General features: G+C 49.6%; 1 protein-coding gene across 1 annotated transcript; it reads right to left on the bottom strand.

Moving 5' to 3' along the window:
• Positions 1-192: 192 nt before the first annotated feature.
• LOC120999382 (gastrula zinc finger protein XlCGF8.2DB-like) lies at positions 193-22,532 on the bottom strand. The gene is made up of 2 exons (XM_040430251.1): positions 21,554-22,532; positions 193-221 (listed from the first exon to the last, which is right to left on the bottom strand). The coding sequence occupies exons 1-2, from the start codon at positions 22,530-22,532 to the stop codon at positions 193-195; spliced, it is 1,008 nt and encodes a 335-aa protein (XP_040286185.1).
• Between the last annotated feature and the right edge of the window lie 202 nt (positions 22,533-22,734).

The raw sequence follows: 22,734 nt of genomic DNA, 5'->3' as shown, positions 1-22,734 counted from the left end.
CTAAGAATCCTTCACCTTTCCAGACATTTCCCTGTTTTATTACTAGAGATAAGAGTGATGTCATGTGAGACTCTCACCTCTCCAGTTATCAAGAAGATGATCTCCAGGGTGAGGTCTAATATCCTTGCAGCCATGTGGTCTCTGTCCTTCTCCATCCTTGGTGGGTCATCGATGGAAAGGACCCAGAAAACTTCATGTATGACAATCTTGCACCCGGGAACCTGAGGGAAACGAGGAGAATTAAAGTCATATTTGAGAAAACATCTGCAATCGGCCCCATTACACCTCTATAGACACACAGGTATATAGACCCTTACACTATAGCGGTCTACACACCTGTATCATATAACCACAGACAACTATCCCTCAGAGTACTGTAAATAGTCATCTATGGGGTACATGCAGCATTTGTATTGCTTTTATCCATTTTTGGGAGGGAAAGTGAGAAAAGAAACCCCTCAGCAATCCTGGCACTACTTTTGGGTTTTTATTTTATGCCGTTCACATCAGATTTGTATTTTCCATAAACACAACAAAACATAAAATGATCCGTTCACCGACTGAATGATGGTCACAAGCAGAACGCCTTATGTATCTATTCAGAAATTGACTTCAATGTTAAAAAAAAAAAAAACATAAAACATTTTTCAATCTTATTTCCGATATTTTTCCAGAATAAAGCGCAGAAGACTTTTTCTTCCGTCCAAAATATCTTAAACCCGATGAAAGTGACACGAACCAAAAGCAACAGGATTTGCAAAGAATTCATCCAAACGAATGGGGATTAAAACCGATAGTTTTCTGTTATTCCCTTCCTCTGATGGAAAACAAAACGATGATGTGAATGAGCCCCTAAATAACACGATAATTTGATTGTTTTGGTTGTAGTGGTCACAGTGATGTTATTTAATTATTTGTTTTTTAGACCACAAACAGATTTTAATGGGAATAATTTTTATATTTCCTATTTTAATATTTTATTTGACATTTTCATTAGTTCCATTTATCACATTAATATCTTACAACACTTTGGACGTTGTCACCAGTGTTCGGTAGGTGGGGGCTCGTCTGTATCAGGACCCCACTAATCCTGGGAATGGAGGGGCTGCAGAGCTGCTTTACTGCTGAATCTCCTCCACAGTCCCTGCTCATTAGAGCTCCGGCCTCCGCTGTGCAGGGACAGTGAGGAGAGGACACAGCGCTGCAGCCCCTTCATCTAGAAGAGGTTGTCCCCACCGACCACACACTGACTCCATATCCTAGTGACATCACAGGACAGTGTGTGATGGAAGACCCCTCTAATCCAGGAGAACAGCCCCTCTTACAGGGGTCTGGGGGTCTCCTAATATTCCAGGGGGAGAGCAGACATGTCTGAGGAGAACTCCCCTCCTGACCTCCAGACTGTGTGAGCAGAGACTCTCTATGGCCGGTGCTGCCCCCTGCTGGCTGGACCTGCTATATGTCACCTATAGAACCGCTCCATTCTAATAAACCCAGAACCAAGACCAATAACTGACCTGCAGATCTCACCTCCTGGGGCTGCAGGACCTGCGATGACGTCACAGTCATGTGATTAGTTTTCTAAAATAGATGCATTAGTAGCTGCAGGACCTTTGATGACATCACATTAGTCCCCTGACAGGAATTGCTAAGTAGTGAAAAAAAACCTCCACTGCTTTACTCCTCCCCTCATGTGACTGATCACATGACCATGACATCATCAAAGGTCCTGAAGTCACTAGGATACAACTTCTATAGATAAGTTAGTGAAGCTGCAGAAACTAGACAGCAATGGATAAAACCTCTCCCCATGGTTCCCCCTCTCACACAGACCTCTCCCCATGGTTCCCCCTCTCTCACACAGACCGTTCCCCATGGTTCCCCCTCTCTCACACAGACCACTCCCCATGGTTCCTCCTCTCTCACACAGACCGCTCCCCATGGTTCCTCCTCTCTCACACAGACCGTTCCCCATGGTTCCCCCTCTCTCACACAGACCGCTCCCCATGGTTCCCCCTCTCTCACACAGACCGCTCCCTATGGTCCCCCCTCTCTCACACAGACCGCTCCCCATTGTTCCCCCTCTCTCACACAGACCGCTCCCCATGGTTCCCCCTCTCACACAGACCACTCCCCATGGTTCCCCCTCTCTCACACAGACCGCTCCCCATGGTTCCCCCTCTCTCACACAGACCACTCCCCATGGTTCCCCCTCTCTCACACAGACCGCTCCCCATGGTTCCCCCTCTCTCACACAGACCGCTCCCCATGGTTCCTCCTCTCTCACACAGACCGCTCCCCATGGTTCCTCCTCTCTCACACAGACCGTTCCCCATGGTTCCCCCTCTCTCACACAGACCGCTCCCCATGGTTCCCCCTCTCTCACACAGACCGCTCCCTATGGTCCCCCCTCTCTCACACAGACCGCTCCCCATTGTTCCCCCTCTCTCACACAGACCGCTCCCCATGGTTCCCCCTCTCACACAGACCACTCCCCATGGTTCCCCCTCTCTCACACAGAACGCTCCCCATGGTTCCCCCTCTCTCACACAGACCGCTCCCCATGGTTCCCCCTCTCTCACACAGACCGCTCCCCATGGTTCCCCCTCTCTCACACAGACCGCTCCCCATGGTTCCCCCTCTCTCACACAGACCGCTCCCCATGGTTCCCCCTCTCTCACACAGACCGCTCCCCATGGTTCCTCCTCTCTCACACAGACCGCTCCCCATGGTTCCCCCTCTCTCACACAGACCACTCTCCATGGTTCCCCCTCTCTCACACAGACCGCTCCCCATGGTTCCCCCTCTCTCACACAGACCGCTCCCCATGGTTCCCCCTCTCTCACACAGACCGTTCCCCATGGTTCCCCCTCTCTCACACAGACCGCTCCCCTTGGTTCCCCCTCTCTCACACAGACCGCTCCCCATTGTTCCCCCTCTCTCACACAGACCGTTCCCCATGGTTCCCCCTCTCTCACACAGACCGCTCCCCATTGTTCCCCCTCTCTCACACAGACCGCTCCCCATGGTTCCTCCTCTCTCACACAGACCGTTCCCCATGGTTCCCCCTCTCTCACACAGACCGTTCCCCATGGTTCCCCCTCTCTCACACAGACCGCTCCCCATGGTTCCCCCTCTCTCACACAGACCGCTCCCTATGGTCCCCCCTCTCTCACACAGACCGTTCCCCATGGTTCCCCCTCTCTCACACAGACCGCTCCCCATTGTTCCCCCTCTCTCACACAGACCGTTCCCCATGGTTCCCCCTCTCTCACACAGACCGTTCCCCATGGTTCCCCCTCTCTCACACAGACCGCTCCCCTTGGTTCCCCCTCTCTCACACAGACCGCTCCCCTTGGTTCCCCCTCTCTCACACAGACCGCTCCCCATGGTTCCCCCTCTCTCACACAGACCTCTCCCCATGGTTCCTCCTCTCTCACACAGACCTCTCCCCATGGTTCCTCCTCTCTCACACAGACCGCTCCCCATGGTTCCCCCTCTCTCACACAGACCGCTCCCCATGGTTCCTCCTCTCTCACACAGACCGTTCCCCATGGTTCCCCCTCTCTCACACAGACCGTTCCCCATGGTTCCCCCTCTCTCACACAGACCGCTCCCCATTGTTCCCCCTCTCTCACACAGACCGCTCCCCATGGTTCCCCCTCTCTCACACAGACCGCTCCCCATGGTTCCCCCTCTCTCACACAGACCTCTCCCCATGGTTCCTCCTCTCTCACACAGACCGCTCCCCATGGTTCCCCCTCTCTCACACAGACCGTTCCCCATGGTTTCCCCTCTCTCACACAGACCGCTCCCCATGGTTCCCCCTCTCTCACACAGACCGCTCCCCATGGTTCCTCCTCTCTCACACAGACCGTTCCCCATGGTTCCCCCTCTCTCACACAGACCGCTCCCCATGGTTCCCCTCTCTCACACAGACCGCTCCCCATGGTTCCCCCTCTCTCACACAGACCGCTCCCCATGGTTCCCCCTCTCTCACACAGACCGTTCCCCATGGTTTCCCCTCTCTCACACAGACCGCTCCCCATGGTTCCCCCTCTCTCACACAGACCGCTCCCCATGGTTCCCCCTCTCTCACACAGACCGCTCCCCATGGTTCCCCCTCTCTCACACAGACCGCTCCCCATGGTTCCCCTCTCTCACACAGACCGCTCCCCATGGTTCCCCTCTCTCACACAGACCGCTCCCCATGGTTCCCCCTCTCTCACACAGACCGCTCCCCATGGTTCCTCCTCTCTCACACAGACCGTTCCCCATGGTTCCCCCTCTCTCACACAGACCGTTCCCCATGGTTCCCCCTCTCTCACACAGACCGCTCCCCATTGTTCCCCCTCTCTCACACAGACCGCTCCCCATGGTTCCCCCTCTCTCACACAGACCGCTCCCCATGGTTCCCCTCTCTCACACAGACCGCTCCCCATGGTTCCCCCTCTCTCACACAGACCGCTCCCCATGGTTCCCCCTCTCTCACACAGACCGTTCCCCATGGTTCCCCCTCTCTCACACAGACCGCTCCCCATGGTTCCCCCTCTCTCACACAGACCACTCCCCATTGTTCCCCCTCTCTCACACAGACCGTTCCCCATGGTTCCCCCTCTCTCACACAGACCGCTCCCCATTGTTTCCCCTCTCTCACACAGACCGCTCCCCATGGTTCCCCCTCTCTCACACAGACCGTTCCCCATGGTTTCCCCTCTCTCACACAGACCGTTCCCCATGGTTCCCCCTCTCTCACACAGACCGTTCCCCATGGTTCCCCCTCTCTCACACAGACCGCTCCCCATTGTTCCCCCTCTCTCACACAGACCGCTCCCCATGGTTCCCCCTCTCTCACACAGACCGTTCCCCCTCTCTCACACAGACCCCTCCCCATGGTTCCCCCTCTCTCACACAGACCGCTCCCCATGGTTCCCCCTCTCTCACACAGACCGTTCCCCATGGTTCCCTCTCTCACACAGACCGTTCCCCATGGTTCCCCCTCTCTCACACAGACCGTTCCCCATGGTTCCCTCTCTCACACAGACCGTTCCCCATGGTTCCCCCCCTCTCACACAGACTGCTCCCCATTGTTCCCCCTCTCTCACACAGACCGTTCCCCATGGTTCCCCCTCTCTCACACAGACCGCTCCCCATTGTTTCCCCTCTCTCACACAGACCGCTCCCCATGGTTCCCCCTCTCTCACACAGACCGTTCCCCATGGTTTCCCCTCTCTCACACAGACCGTTCCCCATGGTTCCCCCTCTCTCACACAGACCGTTCCCCATGGTTCCCCCTCTCTCACACAGACCGCTCCCCATTGTTCCCCCTCTCTCACACAGACCGCTCCCCATGGTTCCCCCTCTCTCACACAGACCGTTCCCCCTCTCTCACACAGACCCCTCCCCATGGTTCCCCCTCTCTCACACAGACCGCTCCCCATGGTTCCCCCTCTCTCACACAGACCGTTCCCCATGGTTCCCTCTCTCACACAGACCGTTCCCCCTCTCTCACACAGACCGTTCCCCATGGTTCCCTCTCTCACACAGACCGTTCCCCATGGTTCCCCCCCTCTCACACAGACTGCTTCCCATGGTTCCCCCTCTCTTATACAGACCGCTCCCCATGGTTCCCCCTCTCTCACACAGACCGCTCCCCATGGTTCCCCCTCTCTCACACAGACCGTTCCCCATGGTTCCCCCTCTCTCACACAGACCGCTCCCCATTGTTCCCCCTCTCTCACACAGACCGTTCCCCATGGTTCCCCCTCTCTCACACAGACCGCTTCCCATTGTTCCCCCTCTTTCACACAGACTGTTCCCCATGGTTCCCCCTCTCTCACACAGACCGTTCCCCATGGTTCCCCCTCTCTCACACAGACCGCTCCCCATGGTTCCCCCTCTCTCACACAGACCGCTCCCCATGGTTCCCCCTCTCTCCCACAGACCGCTCCCCATTGTTCCCCCTCTCTCACACAGACCATTCCCCATTGTTCCCCCTCTCTCACACAGACCGCTCCCCATGGTTCCCCCTCTCTCACACAGACCGCTCCCCATTGTTCCCCCTCTCTCACACAGACCGCTTCCCATGGTTCCCCCTCTCTCACACAGACTGCTCCCCATGGTTCCCCCTCTCTCACACAGACCGCTCCCCATGGTTCCCCCTCTCTCTCACACAGACTGCTCCCCATGGTTCCCCCTCTCTCACACAGACCGCTCCCCATTGTTCCCCCTCTCTCACACAGACCATTCCCCATTGTTCCCCCTCTCTCACACAGACTGCTCCCCATGGTTCCCCCTCTCTCACACAGACCGCTCCCCATTGTTCCCCCTCTCTCACACAGACCGCTCCCCATGGTTCCCCCTCTCTCACACAGACCGCTTCCCATGGTTCCCCCTCTCTCACACAGACTGCTCCCCATGGTTCCCCCTCTCTCACACAGACCGCTCCCCATTGTTCCCCCTCTCTCACACAGACCACTCCCCATGGTTCCCCCTCTCTGACATCTGTGTGCACTACCCTGTGTACTGATGCAGTAATCATGTACTGTATATATGCTGGTTTGACTATAATAAACAACTTCCCACAATTTTTTTTATGGAAACGTGTAAAGACAGAAATAAAGGGAAATGGAATTCATTATCATTCAAAGATAACTTTGTGCGCTACCCTGTGTATTGCAGTAATAACGTATATATGCTGGTTTAATTAAATAGAACAATCCTCCAAAAAATTAAGATGGTCGTTTACGAACATATGTACGCCACTTTTGTGGTATACATCTGGCGCATATTCTGTTGCACACCATGGTGCAGCAGAATCTGCAACTTTTCCCCGCTCATGCCAGGTCTAAGAAAATGGGTGTGGAGTTGGCGGAGAAGGGGACGGGCTGGTAGGACCGTCTGATTTACCATTTTCCACGCCTGGTTTAGGTGTAGAAAATAGTCCAAATGTAAGATAGCTAGGAAGCTGTCTTACATTTAGAAGCAGCGGTGGATCCGTTGAAGTCATGTAGAGAACATCGCATCTACATAACTTTTGTGATCCACCGCCAGCTATAGAGTTATTAAGACTGGCGTATGATAGTGTCATGCCAGTCTTAGTAAATGTGCCCCTAAGTTCCAACTGTGTGGATATAAAACAAAATGAAAAACGGATGATTGAGGGCCAGGCTTGACTCAACATTTCACATTAAATTGAGCAATACCAAAAAACATGTATTCCAACCGTTATTCCTGCTGGCTTTGGAAAGGCACAACATTATTGTTGAGAAGAAAGAGGATAAGATTGTGGATTGGATTGCTCACTCCTCCTCTCAGTCACAGCAGGATGACGTGGATGTGACTTTGGAGTCCGACCCGGTTCAGTGGAGCAGCCCCAGAGAATGCATTTAGTGGAGCCCTATCAGTCTTCAATGCCCATTCCTAGACGGGCACCTCCCTTTTTCCTAAGAAGTGGCAAGAAAACCCCACCACGCCCTACGGCAGATAGTCAAGAGAGTCTCCCAGTTTACGACTTGTGTTCGAGCTGTCACCGTTTAGGCTGCCCTAAGGGAGAAGGCTGGAGACCCCATGTGTTAATGGAGGTGGTAATAGTGGCATCTGTATCCGCGACATTGGCGGTAGGGGCAGCGACAGTGGCAGTTAGGGAAAAACGCAGGGGTGGGGGATCCCGGAGCCCACCATGGTATTTCACAGTCTGATAAAAGTGATATGCCAACCATCATGTTCCGTATGGCTGCTGCTGCTATCTCTATCATGCCACTGCTGTAGCCTGCCAAACATCATGTCACTGCTGCGACTTGCAAACCGTCATGTTCTGTACAGCTGCTGCTCACTCCATCATGCCACCGCCACCATCAAGCTCTGTACAGCTGCAGCCGCCTCCATCACGGCACTGCCACAATCATGACACTGCTGCAGCCTGCCAACCATCATGTTCTATACAGCTGTTTCTGCGTCCATCATGCCACTGCTGCAATTTTCCAGCCTTTATGTTCTTGCAGTGGCCGGTGTGGGGCGGGTCCCACACACCATCGAGGTGTCACCACTTGTTGCTGCTCTCCGGAAGGGATGGTAAGGCGTGGTGCACCCCAACAGGAAATAAGTCCAGAAAGTCAGGGTCTTCAGTAAACCAGTGTGCATCTTTACTGTAGGAATTCAGGTGCAAAACAATACAAGCGAGGAATAGGGCTGGCTTCTCCAGTCTCCTCCCTGGCAGAAGAAGGGTTTGATGCTTAGGAAAGGCCCGAGCTAGCTGTCCTTCTCTCTCTCAGAAGGCTGGCATCCTGGTCAAGGGCCCACTGTCTGTAGCTTAGTAATCCGGTTGCTCCTTGGTCACAGGGCTAGTGACCCATGGTCTGTGGCTCAGTGTCCCCATCTCAGCATCTTCATCTGGTCAGTCATGTAGTCTGGCAGAGACTCCCCTCCAAGCACTGGTCCCTAACTGCAGAACACTAGGGGCTCTGACTGCTCTCCTTATATACAGTTTTAGCTAGACCAGAACCTTCTATTGGGAGGGGTGGAGTTGGAGACGCCCAGCACAGATACATTGTAACACTTTCTGTCTCTCATAGACTTACATTAGAGCTTCAATGACACTTAATGACATAGCAGTCTTTCCAGACAAAAACAAGTTTCCAGACATAACAACATAGCTAAACCAGACATTCAAAAGGTCAGTCTGGGTTTTGTGGTAAACAACGTCTGGCTTTTACCCTCCAAAACATGGTCTTCTTTAAACTGTATGGCAGCTGTGGAAAATTACCAGCTTCTCATTCAAAGTCCTAGCAGTCTCTCAGTATTTATTAACCCTTTCCACATAGCCATGTAAATACAGTGATAATGAACAAGATATACACTCACCTAAAGAATTATTAGGAACACATGTTCTATTTCTGATTAATGCAATTATCTAGTAAACCAATCACATGGCAGTTGCTTCAATGCATTTAGGGGTGTGTTCCTGGTCAAGACAATCTTCTGAACTCCAAACTGAATGTCAGAATGGGAAAGAAAGGTGATTATCACGGTCGGCGTGGCTATCACATACGTGACACAGAGGGAGGGAACGAGGAAGGCCCTGCCCAAGTGAGAGGGAAGATGGTGACCCCTGACTCACCTGGCGGCTGGCACCTGGCTGCCCTGACGTCCCTAGATGGGTTCCTCACCCGTACGCCGATCACGTGCCTAAAGCCCTGGCTTTCCCTGAGCTGAGCCCTAGGTAGTGAACAGGGCGATGGGAACACTAGTCCGCACCACTAACTCTAAGGGAAAACACCAAGGGGAGGACAGACAACACAGACTCAACATATATTCCCAGGTGGGCGACAACAGGAGACAACAATAAGCCCAACAGGGATCCGGAGGGTAGCACTCAGGAACGACAACCAGGATTAACCACTCCAGTGGGTCAGTATAGATGTCCAGGCAGGAAGCTCTATAACTGGCAACTAGAGAAGTGTGAGGGATAGAATATAAGGAGGTAGGGAGTGGCAGACAAGAAACAGCTGAGGAGGAGAAGCTACGGATCCCTGAGAGAGACAAAAAGGATAGCAAGGCAAACACAGAAAACAATCACTAAGAAACAGCGTGATCTTTCGATATAGAGCGCGCAGCCACCCGCTGCGACTTCCTGACCCTGGGTATAACGGAGTCAGACGTGGCTCTTGATACCCTCGTGACAGTACCCCCCCTTTCACGAGGGGCCTCCGGACACTCAGGACCAGGTCTCTCCGGATGAGAGGGATGGATAGTCTGAATTAACCTGTTGGCGTTTACCTCTGACGCTGGAACCCACATTCTTTCCTCGGGACCGTAACCCCTCCAATGCACCAGATACTGAAGAGAGCGGCGGACCCGACGAGAATCAACAATTCTGGCTATTTGAAACTCCAGATTACCAGCCACAATGACAGGAGGAGGTGGCAGCGGCGATGGTTCTAGAGGTGGAACATACTTCTTGAGTAACGATTTATGGAAGACGTTATGGATCTTAAAAGTCTGAGGTAGCTCCAGGCGAAAAGCCACAGGGTTAATGACGGCTACTATTTTATAGGGACCAATGAACCTAGGACCCAGTTTCCAAGAAGGAACCTTCAACTTAATATTCCTAGTAGACAACCACACATAGTCATTCACTCCTAGGTCCGGACCTGGCGACCGTTTCTTATCGGCCATGCATTTATATTTACCACTCATCTTTTTCAAGTTAACTTGCACCTTCTGCCATACCGATGAAAGAGATGAAGAAAACCTTTCCTCTTCGGGAACCCCAGAAGACCCCCCATCTTTGAAAGTACAAAATTGGGGATGAAAACCGTATGCACCAAGGAATGGTGACTTGCCAGTGGACTCCTGATAATGATTATTTATGGCAAACTCAGCTAACGGTAAATATGATGACCACAACTCTTGGTTTTCAGACACAAAACACCTTAAATATGTTTCTAGGTTTTGGTTGGTACGCTCAGTCTGTCCATTCGACTGAGGATGGAAAGCTGAGGAAAAGGACAAGTGAACCCCCAAACGGGAACAAAAAGCTTTCCAAAACTTAGAAATAAACTGGGTTCCCCGATCCGAAACCACATCGGAAGGGACCCCGTGAAGCTTCACGATTTCACTGATAAACACCTGAGCAAGAGTTTTAGCATTAGGAAGTGCGGGTAGCGCAATAAAGTGTACCATTTTGCTAAACCTGTCTACTACTACCAAGATAACAGTTTTACCCGCCGACAACGGTAAGTCAGTGATGAAATCCATTGACAGATGTGTCCATGGCCTATTGGGGATGAAAAGTGGCAATAAAGACCCTGCTGGACGTGTATGAGAGACTTTCGCGCGTGCACAAGTAGAACAAGTAGACACGAAATCCATTACATCCTGACACAACCTTGGCCACCAAAAACGACGAGATAAAAGCTCCAAGGTTGCTTTACTACCCGGGTGTCCAGCAAGTGCCGAATTATGATGTTCTTTTAATAATTCAAGACGCAGGTTTAACGGTACAAACAATTTCTCTGAGGGGCAAGAGGCCGGGGCGTCCCCCTGAGCCTCTAACACCTTTCCCTCTAGAACAGAGTGTACAGCAGAGACAACCACTCCTCTTTGTAAAATAGGTACCGGATCACAAACATTACCCCCTCCAGGGAAACTACGAGATAATGCGTCTGCCTTGGTATTTTTTGCCCCAGGACGATAGGTGATTACAAAGTTAAATCTGGTAAAGAATAGCGACCACCTAGCTTGTCTAGGGGTGAGACGCTTAGCCGATTCTAGGTACAGAAGGTTCTTGTGATCCGTAATCACCGTGACGGGGTGGATTGCTCCCTCTAAGAAGTGACGCCACTCTTCAAGCGCCAGTTTAATCGCCAACAGTTCCCTATTTCCAATATCATAATTCTTCTCCGCAGAAGATAATTTTTTGGAAAAGAAAGCGCAAGGACGCCATTTGCCAGGAGACGGACCCTGAGACAATACAGCTCCCACTCCCACCTCTGACGCATCTACCTCGACAATAAAAGGCTGGGAGACATCAGGTTGAATTAGAACAGGTGCCGAGGTAAACCTCTCCTTTAGAGAGGAAAATGCATCTTTAGCGGCGTCAGACCATTTGGAAAAATCCGTCCCCTTCCTAGTCATGTCGGTAAGGGGTTTAACGATCACTGAATAATTTTTAATGAACTTTCTATAGAAATTAGCGAAACCCAAAAACCGTTGTAGGGCTTTAAGGTTATCAGGAAGATCCCAATCTAAAATTGCCTGGACCTTCCCAGGATCCATGCGGAAACCTGAAGCAGATAATAGATATCCCAGGAACTGTAATTCCTGAACAGCGAAGACACATTTTTCAATTTTCGCATATAATTTATTCGTCCGTAGGACCTGCAGTACTTGCCTGACATGCACCTCATGTGTTTTCAGATCAGCCGAATAAATTAAGATATCATCTAGGTATATGACTACAAACCTGCCGATGAGATGACTAAAAATATCATTAACGAAATGTTGGAAGACAGCAGCGGCATTGGTCAGACCGAAAGGCATAACTAGATTTTCATAATGCCCCTCAGGGGTGTTAAAAGCTGTCTTCCACTCATCCCCTTCCCTGATACGAATCAGATTGTAGGCCCCCCTAAGATCAAGTTTGGAGAACCACTTAGCACCCGCAATCTGATTAAAAAGGTCAGGAATGAGAGGAAGAGGGTATGGGTCACGGATGGTTATCTGGTTTAACTCACGGAAATCTAAGCAAGGACGCAGGCCCCCATCTTTCTTTTTAACAAAGAAAAACCCTGCAGCCACGGGTGAAGAAGAGGGTCTGATGTGTCCCTTAGCCAGACTCTCGGAGATATAATCTTTCATGGCTTGTCTCTCGGGACCCGAAAGATTATACAACCTGGACTTGGGTAATTTTGCCCCGGGAATCAGGTTAACCGGGCAATCATAAGGACGATGAGGTGGTAGTTTCTGACAACCCTTTTCAGAAAAAACGTCCTCAAAGTCCGAAATAAATGTAGGTAGGGAAGCTATGGAGGCGATTAAGCAATTGTTATTTAAGCAATTCTCTCTGCAATGCTCACTCCACTCCAATATCTCCCTGGCCTGCCAATCCACCACTGGATTGTGCGCTACCAACCAGGGAAGACCCAATACCACCGGAGAGGGAAGGCCCTCCAGAACGTAACATGAAAGACACTCATTATGGTGGTCCCCTACCCGAAGGTGTAAATTACGAACAATGTGGGTGAGGTTTCTCTGAGACAGAGGAGCAGAATCTATAGCGAATACGGGAATAGGTCTCTGCAGCGTACAGAGAGACAAACCCATAGTGCGGGCAAAATGGGCATCAATCAAGTTTACCCCTGCTCCACTGTCTAGAAAAACAGAAATAGACTCCGTCTTAACACCAAAAACAATGACCGCTGGTAACACAAATTGAGATGTTCGTATGGAGGAAACGTATACCCCCCAGCTGACATCCTCCGCACAGCCCGGGGTTAGTAGTTTTCCGACGGTCTTTTTTTTTTGAGAAAGGAGGGACAGACATTAATGAAATGACCCCTCCCCCCACAGAAAAAACAAGCCCCCCCCCTACGGCGAACCTCGGGAGGACGGACCTGACGAGAAGTTCCGCCTAGCTGCATAGGCTCATCTAAGTCAGTACAGGCTGACTGTTGCTGGGGAGAGGTAACCAATTGCTCCGGAATTTTCGATCTCTCCCTAAGACGTCTATCTATTCTGATAGAGAGGGACATAACAGCATCAAGGGAAAGGGGGGTCTCATACAGCGCCAGTGCATCCTTAACCCTTTCAGATAACCCAGAGCAGAACTGACTCCTGAGAGCCGGGTCGTTCCACTGAGTATCCGTAGCCCACCTACGGAACTCTGAGCAATATTCCTCTGCTGACCGATCTCCCTGTAGGAGTCTCCGTAACTTCGACTCAGCCAGGGCGACTCGGTCAGGGTCATCATATATGAGACCCAAAGCCCCAAAAAATCCCTCCACTGACCGAAGAGCCTGAGAACCAGGGGGTAACGAGAACGCCCAGGATTGCGGATCCCCCTGAAGCAGGGAAATGACAATCCCTACCCGCTGTTCTTCATGACCTGAGGAGTAAGGGCGCAACTTAAAATATAATTTGCAGGCCTCACGGAACGTCGCAAATTTGTCCCTTCCCCCAGAAAATCTGTCGGGAAGAGCAACCTTGGGTTCAGTGACAACCTGGTTACCCATAGCAACCGCTGGGGGTGCGGTCTGCTGCATTTGCTGCTGTTGTTGGAGAACAGACGCCTTCAATCCTGCCACCTCCAAAGACAGGCTTTGAAGCTGTTCTGCCAAGGCATCAATAGGATCCATATTGGATTCTAAGTAGAGAGAGAAAAAAAAAAACAACAAACAAAAAATTATATAAATTTTTATTTATTTATTTTTTCTCAAAAAGTATGGCCAGTTATAATATCACGGTCGGCGTGGCTATCACATACGTGACACAGAGGGAGGGAACGAGGAAGGCCCTGCCCAAGTGAGAGGGAAGATGGTGACCCAATATCACGGTCGGCGTGGCTATCACATACGTGACACAGAGGGAGGGAACGAGGAAGGCCCTGCCCAAGTGAGAGGGAAGATGGTGACCCCTGACTCACCTGGCGGCTGGCACCTGGCTGCCCTGACGTCCCTAGACGGGTTCCTCACCCGTACGCCGATCACGTGCCTAAAGCCCTGGCTTTCCCTGAGCTGAGCCCTAGGTAGTGAACAGGGTGATGGGAACACTAGTCCGCACCACTAACTCTAAGGGAAAACACCAAGGGGAGGACAGACAACACAGACTCAACATATATTCCCAGGTGGGCGACAATAGGAGACAACAATAAGCCCAACAGGGATCCGGAGGGTAGCACTCAGGAACGACAACCAGGATTAACCACTCCAGTGGGTCAGTATAGATGTCCAGGCAGGAAGCTCTAAAACTGGCAACTAGAGAAGTGTGAGGGGAGAATATAAGGAGGTAGGGAGTGGCAGACAAGAAACAGCTAAGGAGGAGAAGCTACGGATCCCTGAGAGAGACAAAAAGGATAGCAAGGCAAACACAGAAAACAATCACTAAGAAACAACGTGATCTTTCGATATAGAGCGCGCAGCCACCCGCTGCGACTTCCTGACCCCGGGTATAACGGAGTCAGACGTGGCTCTTGATACCCTCGTGACAGTGATTTAAGCAATTTTGAGCGTGGCATGGTTGTTGGTGCCAGAAGGGCCAGTCTGAGTATTTCACAATCTGCTCAGTTACTGGGATTTTCACGCACAACCATTTCTAGGGTTTATAAAGAATGGTGTGAAAAGGGGAAAACATCCATTATGCGGCAGTCCTGTGGGCAAAAATGCCTTGTGGATGCTAGAGGTCAGAGGAGAATGGGCCGACTGATTCAAGCTGATAGAAGAGCAACGTTGACTGAAATAACCACTCGTTACAACTGAGGTATGCAGCAAAGCATTTGTGAAGCCACAACACGCACAACCTTGAGGCGGATGGGCTACAACAGCAGAAGACCCCACCGGGTACCACTCATCTCCACTACAAATAGGAAAAAGAGGCTACAATTTGCACAAGCTCACCAAAATTGGACTGTTGAAGACTGGAAAAATGTTGCCTGGTCTGATGAGTCTCGATTTCTGTTGAGAAATTCAAATGGTAGAGTCCGAATTTGGCGTAAACAGAATGAGAACATGTATCCATCCTCTGATGGCTACTTCCAGCACGATAATGCACCATGTCACAAAGCTCGAATCGGCCCCCACAGTCACCAGATCTCAACCCAATAGAGCATCTTTGGGATGTGGTGGAAAGGGAGCTTCGTGCCCTGGATGTGCATCCCTCAAATCTCCATCAACTGCAAGATGCTATCCTATCAATATGGGCCAACATTTCTAAAGAATGCTATCAGCACCTTGTTGAATCAATGCCACATAGAATTAAGGCAGTTCTGAAGGCAAAAGGGGGTCCAATACCGTATTAGTATGGTGTTCCTAATAATTCTTTAGGTGAGTGTATATCACAACACACATATAAAATGTAATTACACAGTTTTAAACAGTGCAAGTTAACATTTTCAAGTGAAATAAAGTAAAAAGTTTTAACTTTGCATAGGGGAAATAGGCAAATGTCCACAAATGTCCAAATATAGAAGTACTCCCTGCTTCAGGGCACTACAGTAGGTGAACCCGATTTTGTGTCAATCTCGCTGTATTTCTCGGCGAGATTGAGCACATACGAGCCCCATCGCGGGAGCCAGCGCCGAGCTGGCTTGCCGCGATGGAGAGCAAGCGCGTCATAGAAGCGACGGGAGATCCGACTTGGATTCCCGCCAATTCTACACGTGTGCGGCGTTTGTTATGAATCCTGAGGGGGAAGTCCCCGCCGGATTTTAAATAAAAATCCGGCCTGGGTCCCGCCCTCAGGAGCATACCGGGCCCTTAGGTCTGTTATGGGTTGTAAGGAGAGCCCCCCCTACGCCGAAAAAAACGGCGTAGGGGGGCCCCCTACAATCCATACCAGACCCGTATCCAAAGCACGCTACCCGGCCAGCCAGGAAGGGAGTGGGGACGAGCGAGCGCCCCCCCCCCCCCCCCCTCCTGAGCCGTACCAGGCTGCATGCCCTCAACATGGGGGGTTGGGTGCTCTGGGGCAGGGGGCGCACTGCGGCCCCCCCACCTCAGAGCACCCTGTCCCCATGTTGATGAGGACAGGGCCCCTTCCCGACAACCCTGGCCGTTGGTTGTCGGGGTATGCGGGCGGGAGGCTTATCGGAATCTGGGAGCCCCCTTTAATAAGGGGGCCCCCAGATACCGGCCCCCCACCCTAAGTGAATGAGTATGGGGTACATCGTACCCCTACCCATTCACCTGCAAGAAAAGTGGTAAAAACACAAATAAACCACACAGTGTATTAAAATATTTTATTTTTCTGCTCCGGAGGCCGCCCCCTGTCTTCTTTATTAGCTCTTTTACCAGGGGGGGGCTCTTCTTCTTCCGATATCCCGACGGGTCTTCTCCGCTATCCAGGGGGGTCTTCTCAACTCTCCGGGGTTCTCCTTCTGTCTTCTCCTTCTGTCTTGTTGTCTCCTTCTGTCTTCTGTCTCCGGGGGGGGCTCTTCTTCTTCCGATATCCCGACGGGTCTTCTCCGCTATCCGGGGGGGTCTTCTCAACTCTCCGGGGTTCTCCTTCTGTCTTCTCCTTCTGTCTTCTCCTTCTGTCTTGTTGTCTCGGCGCACCCCGATTCTTCGTCTTCTCTTCTTGTTTTCGCCTCTCTCTGTTGTTGACTCGGCGCACCCCGGTTCTTCGTCTCGCGAGACGAAGAATCGGGGTGCGCCGAGTCTCGCGAGACGAAGAATCGGGGTGCGCCGAGTCTCGCGAGACGAAGAACCGGGGTGCGGTGAGTCAACAACAGAGAGAGGCGAAAACAAGAAGAGAAGACGAAGAATCGGGGTGCGCCGAGACAACAAGACAGAAGGAGAAGACAGAAGGAGAAGACAGAAGGAGAACCCCGGAGAGTTGAGAAGACCCCCCCGGATAGCGGAGAAGACCCGTCGGGATATCGGAAGAAGAAGAGCCCCCCCGGAGACAGAAGACAGAAGGAGAAGACAGAAGGAGAACCCCGGAGAGTTGAGAAGACCCCCCCTGGTAAAAGAGCTAATAAAGAAGACAGGGGGCGGCCTCCGGAGCAGAAAAATAAAATATTTTAATACACTGTGTGGTTTATTTGTGTTTTTACCACTTTTCTTGCAGGTGAATGGGTAGGGGTACGATGTACCCCATACTCATTCACTTAGGGTGGGGGGCCGGTATCTGGGGGCCCCCTTATTAAAGGGGGCTCCCAGATTCCGATAAGCCTCCCGCCCGCATACCCCGACAACCAACGGCCAGGGTTGTCGGGAAGGGGCCCTGTCCTCATCAACATGGGGACAGGGTGCTCTGAGGTGGGGGGGCCGCAGTGCGCCCCCTGCCCCAGAGCACCCAACCCCCCATGTTGAGGGCATGCAGCCTGGTACGGCTCAGGAGGGGGGGGGGGGGCGCTCGCTCGTCCCCACTCCCTTCCTGGCTGGCCGGGTAGCGTGCTTTGGATACGGGTCTGGTATGGATTGTAGGGGGACCCCCTACGCCGTTTTTTTCGGCGTAGGGGGGGCTCTCCTTACAACCCATAACAGACCTAAGGGCCCGGTATGCTCCTGAGGGCGGGACCCAGGTCGGATTTTTATTTAAAATCCGGCGGGGACTTCCCCCTCAGGATTCATAACAAACGCCGCACACGTGTAGAATTGGCGGGAATCCAAGTCGGATCTCCCGTCGCTTCTATGACGCGCTTGCTGGGATGTGCTGTCGCTATCCCAGTGAGTGCGAGATCTCGGCACCACGTCGCCGAGTATCAGCGCGACGCTGTCGTGCTGAAAACACAATCTCACAAACACCTACTGTACATATGCATCAATGAGCTTCAATCACAGCAGACAAAGAGTTAAACAGTGAATCGGGATAATGGCTATGTAACATAGTAACAACATAGTATATAAGGCCGAAAAAAGACATTTGTCCATTCAGTTCGGCCTGTCATCCTGCAAGTTGATCCAGAGGAAGGCAAAAAAAAACAAAAAGAAGCCAATTTTCCCCACTTAAGTAGAAAAAAATAATTCCTTCCCGACTCCAATCAGGCATCAGAATAACTCCCTGGATCAACGACCCCTCTCTAGTAGCTATAGCCTGTAATATTATTACGCTCCAGAAATACATCCAGGCCCCTCCTGAATTCCTTTATTGTACTCACCATCACCACCTCCTCAGGCAGAGAGCTCCATAGTCTCACTGCTCTTACCGTAAAGAATCCTCTTCTATGTTTGTGTACAAACCTTCTTTCCTCCAGACGTAGAAGATGTCCCCTCGTCACAGTCCTGGGGATAAATAGATGATGGGATAGATCTCTGTACTGACTCCTGATATATTTATACATAGTAATTAGATCTCCCCTCAGTCGTCTTTTTTCTAAAGTGAATAACCCTAATGTTGATAATCTTTCAGGGTACTGTAGTTGCCCCATTCCAATTATTGCTTTAGTTGCCCTCCTCTGGACCCTCTCCAGCTCTGCTATGTCTGCCTTGTTTACAGGAGCCCAGAACTGTACACAGTACTCCATGTGTGGTCTGACTAGTAATTTGTAAAGTGGTAGGACTATGTTCTCATCACGGGCATCTGTGCCCCTTTTGATGCAACCCATTATCTTATTGGCCCTGGCAGCAGCTGCCTGACACTGGTTTTAACTGCTTAGTTTTCTGTTTATTAAAATTCCTAGGTCCTTTTTCATGTCAGTGTTACCCAGTGTTTTACCATTTAGTATGTACAGGTGATTTGCATTATTCCTTCCCATGTGCATAACCTTACATTTGTCAGTGTTAAACCTCATCTGCCACTTCTCTGCCCAAGCCTCTAATCCAGTGGTGGTGAACCTTTTACAGACCGAGTGCCCAAACTGTAACCCAAAACCCACTTTTTATCACAAAGTGTCAACACTGCAATTCAATATGAATGCCAATATAGTATATCTTCCATGTACTTTATCATTTAGCTACACTCACCTAAAGAATTATTAGGAACACCATACTAATACGGTGTTGGACCCCCTTTTGCCTTCAGAACTGCCTTAATTCTACGTGGCATTGATTCCACAAGGTGCTGATAGCATTCTTTAGAAATGTTGGCCCATATTGATAGGATAGCATCTTGCAGTTGATGGAGATTTGAGGGATGCACATCCAGGGCACGAAGCTCCCGTTCCACCTCATCCCAAAGATGCTCTATTGGGTTGAGATCTGGTGACTGTGGGGGCCATTTTAGTACAGTGAACTCATTGTCATGTTCAAGAAACCAATTTGAAATGATTCGAGCATTGTGACATGGTGCATTATCGTGCTGGAAGTAGCCATCAGAGGATGGGTACATGGTGGTCATGAAGGGATGGACATGGTCAGAAACAATGCTCAGGTAGCCCGTGGCATTTAAACGATGCCCAATTGGCACTAAGGGGCCTAAAGTGTGCCCAGAAAACATCCCCCACACCATTACACCACCACAACCAGCCTGCACAGTGGTAACAAGGCATGATGGATACATGTTCTCATTCTGTTTACGCCAAATTCGGACTCTACCATTTGAATGTCTCAACAGAAATCGAGACTCATCAGACCAGGCAACATTTTTCTAGTCTTCAACAGTCCAATTTTGGTGAGCATGTGCAAATTGTAGCCTCTTTTTTCTATTTGTAGTGGAGATGAGTGGTACCCGGTGGGGTCTTCTGCTGTTGTAGCCCATCCGCCTCAAGGTTGTGCGTGTTGTGGCTTCACAAATGCTTTGCTGCATACCTTGGTTGTAACGAGTGGTTATTTCAGTCAACGTTGCTCTTCTATCAGCTTGAATCAGTCGGCCCATTCTCCTCTGACCTCTAGCATCCACAAGGCATTTTCGCCAACAGGACTGCCGCATACTGGATGTTTTTCCCTTTTCACACCATTCTTTGTAAACCCTAGAAATGGTTGTGCGTGGAAAATCCCAGTAACTGAGCAGATTGTGAAATACTCAGACTGGCCCGTCTGGCACCAACAACCATGCCACGCTCAAAATTGCTTAAATCACCTTTTTTTTTCCATTCTAAAATTCAGTTTGGAGTTCAGGAGATTGTCTTGACCAGGACAATACCCCTAAATGCATTGAAGCAACTGCCATGTGATTGGTTGACTAGATAATTGCATTAAAGAGAAATAGAACAGGTGTTCCTAATAATTCTTTAGGTGAGTGTATAATATCCTGCCTACATTCAGTGCGCTGCCTGTGCTGTTCATAGTGCGCCCTGGCTGCCTGTGCTGTTAATAGTGCGCCCTGCGCTGATGAATGGTAGGAAAAGTCTATGGCATATTGGTACACCTTAGACCTTTTCCATGGAGCGGGTGCCCACAGAGAGGGCTCCGAGTGCCGCCTCTGGCACCCAGGCCATAGGTTCGCCACCACTGCTCTAATCTATCCAGATCCCTCTGTAGCAGTATAGTGTCCTCTTCAGTGTTAATTACTTTACACAGTTTAGTGTTATCTGCAAATGTATTGCAGCTAAGGTCCCACTCTTGCAGGCATAATGGCAGAGCCCATGTGATCAGAACATCATAATAGATCTGCATGAGTACTCTTGGCTATACCGTACTAATACAACACCAATTCTCAAGGTGTTAAGTTCTACATCAGAAGGCATCATTAGGCAGCATATCCTACAACAAGGCTCCACATCTGTCACATTTCCTACAATCTAAAAATTGTAGGAAATGTGTGAGTTCTCTGATGCTGAATAAGCCCTACTTGACAAGTAAATCTTTTTCCACATTCTGAACATCAAAATGGCTTCTCCTTTAAATGGATTTTGAGATTCTACACAAGATCTGATTTCTGACTAAAACATTTCCCATATTCTGAGCATGAAAATGGCTTTTCCCCTGTGTGAGTTCTTAAATGGCTCATAGGATTTGATTTCTGAGTAAAAAATTTCCCACATTCTGAACATGAAAATGGCTTCTCTCCTGTTTGATTTTTCTAATATATAACAAGACCTAATTTTAGAGCAAAACATTTCCCACATTCGGAACATGAAAATGTCTTCTCCCCTGTGTGAGTTCTCTGATGTCTATGAAGATCCACTTTCTGAGTAAAACATTTCCCGCATTCTAACATTGAAATGGGTTCTCCCCTGTGTGAACTCTTAGATGGCTCCCAAGAAGGGATTTCTGAGTAAAACATTTCCCACATTCTGAACATGAAAATGAATTCTTCCCTGTGTGAGTTCTTAGATGGGTTGTGAGCAATGATTTCTTAGCAAAATATCTCCCACATTCAGGACATACAAATGGCTTCTCCCCTGTGTGAGTTGTCTGATGCCGAACAAAATTTGACCTATCAGTAAAAAATTTCCCACATTCTGAACATGAAAATGGCTTCTCTCCTGTGTGATTTTTCTGATGTATATCAAGACCTGATTTTAGAGCAAAACATTTCCCACATTTGGAACATGAATATGGCTTCTCCCCTGTGTGAGTTCTCTGATGTCTATGAAGATCCACTTTCTGAGTAAAACATTTCCCACATTCGGAACATGAAAATGGCTTCTCCCCTGGGTGAGTTCTTAGATGGGTTGTGAGCAATGATTTCTTAGAAAAATATTTCCCACATTCAGGACATAAAAATGGCTTCTCCCCTGTGTGAGTTGTCTGATGCCGAATAAAACTTGACCTATGAGTAAAACATTTCCCACATTCTGAACATGAAAATGGCTTCTCCCCTGTGTGAACTCTTAGATGGCTCCCGAGAAGGGATTTCCGAGTAAAACTTTTCCCACATTCTGAACATGAAAATGACTTCTCCCCTGTGTGAGTTCTTAGATGGGTTGTGAGCAATGATTTCTTAGCAAAGTATTTCCCACATTCAGGACATAAAAATGGCTTCTCCCCTGTGTGAGTTGTCTGATGCCGAATAAAACTTGACCTATGAGTAAAACATTTCCCACATTCTGAACATGAAAATGGCTTCTCCCCTGTGTGAACTCTTAGATGGCTCCCGAGAAGGGATTTCCGAGTAAAACATTTCCCACATTCTGAACATGAATATGGTTTCTCTCCTGTGTGAGTTCTCTGATGTTCAACTAGAAGGCATTTCTTGGAAAAAGATTTTTCACATTCTGTGCATGAAAATGGCTTTTTGTCTCTGTGATTTCTTTCATGCAAAGAAAGATCAGATTTATTTTTAAAATGTTTCCCACGCTTCTGTTTAGCTCTTTTTCTGACAATCAGTGATTGCCTAGATGAAGACTTCTTGTTAGCAGCAGTATTGGTGGATAGATCTCTGCTGTGAAGGACTGAGGATACATTGGGAGTTATTGAATTAGCTTGTGTGGTATTGTTATCTTCTGCTTCATGATGGGAAGATAAATGGAGATGTTTATGGGAGTTGCTCATCCAGTCTTCCACTGGAAAATGAAACAAAATTTTCTTATTTTACCAAAGCAATATTTTTTTTTCTATTAACCAATCGAGCTTTATTGAGACAACAGCAAGCCTGGAAACAAAGTAAATAGATGTAAGAAAAAAATGACTGTGTACAATTTCAATAAGTAAATCACATGTACAAAGATCTTAGAAAATATAATAGCTTTCATGA

This window comes from Bufo bufo, chromosome 4 (genome assembly GCF_905171765.1).
Source record: "Bufo bufo chromosome 4, aBufBuf1.1, whole genome shotgun sequence".
Taxonomy (NCBI): domain Eukaryota; kingdom Metazoa; phylum Chordata; class Amphibia; order Anura; family Bufonidae; genus Bufo; species Bufo bufo.
The sequence above is the reverse complement of the archived record's forward strand: the minus strand, read 5'-3'. Positions and strand labels throughout refer to the sequence as shown.

What these genes read in the sequence shown, in the direction of transcription:
- LOC120999382 (XM_040430251.1), bottom strand. Translation starts at nt 22,532, where the DNA reads ATGAGCAACTCCCATAAACATCTCCATTTATCTTCCCATCATGAAGCA. An exon ending in ATGTTTTGCTCTAAAATCAG is followed by an intron (nt 222 to 21,553) that starts GTCTTGATATAC and finishes CGTTTCCCTCAG; the next exon opens with GTTCCCGGGTGCAAGATTGT.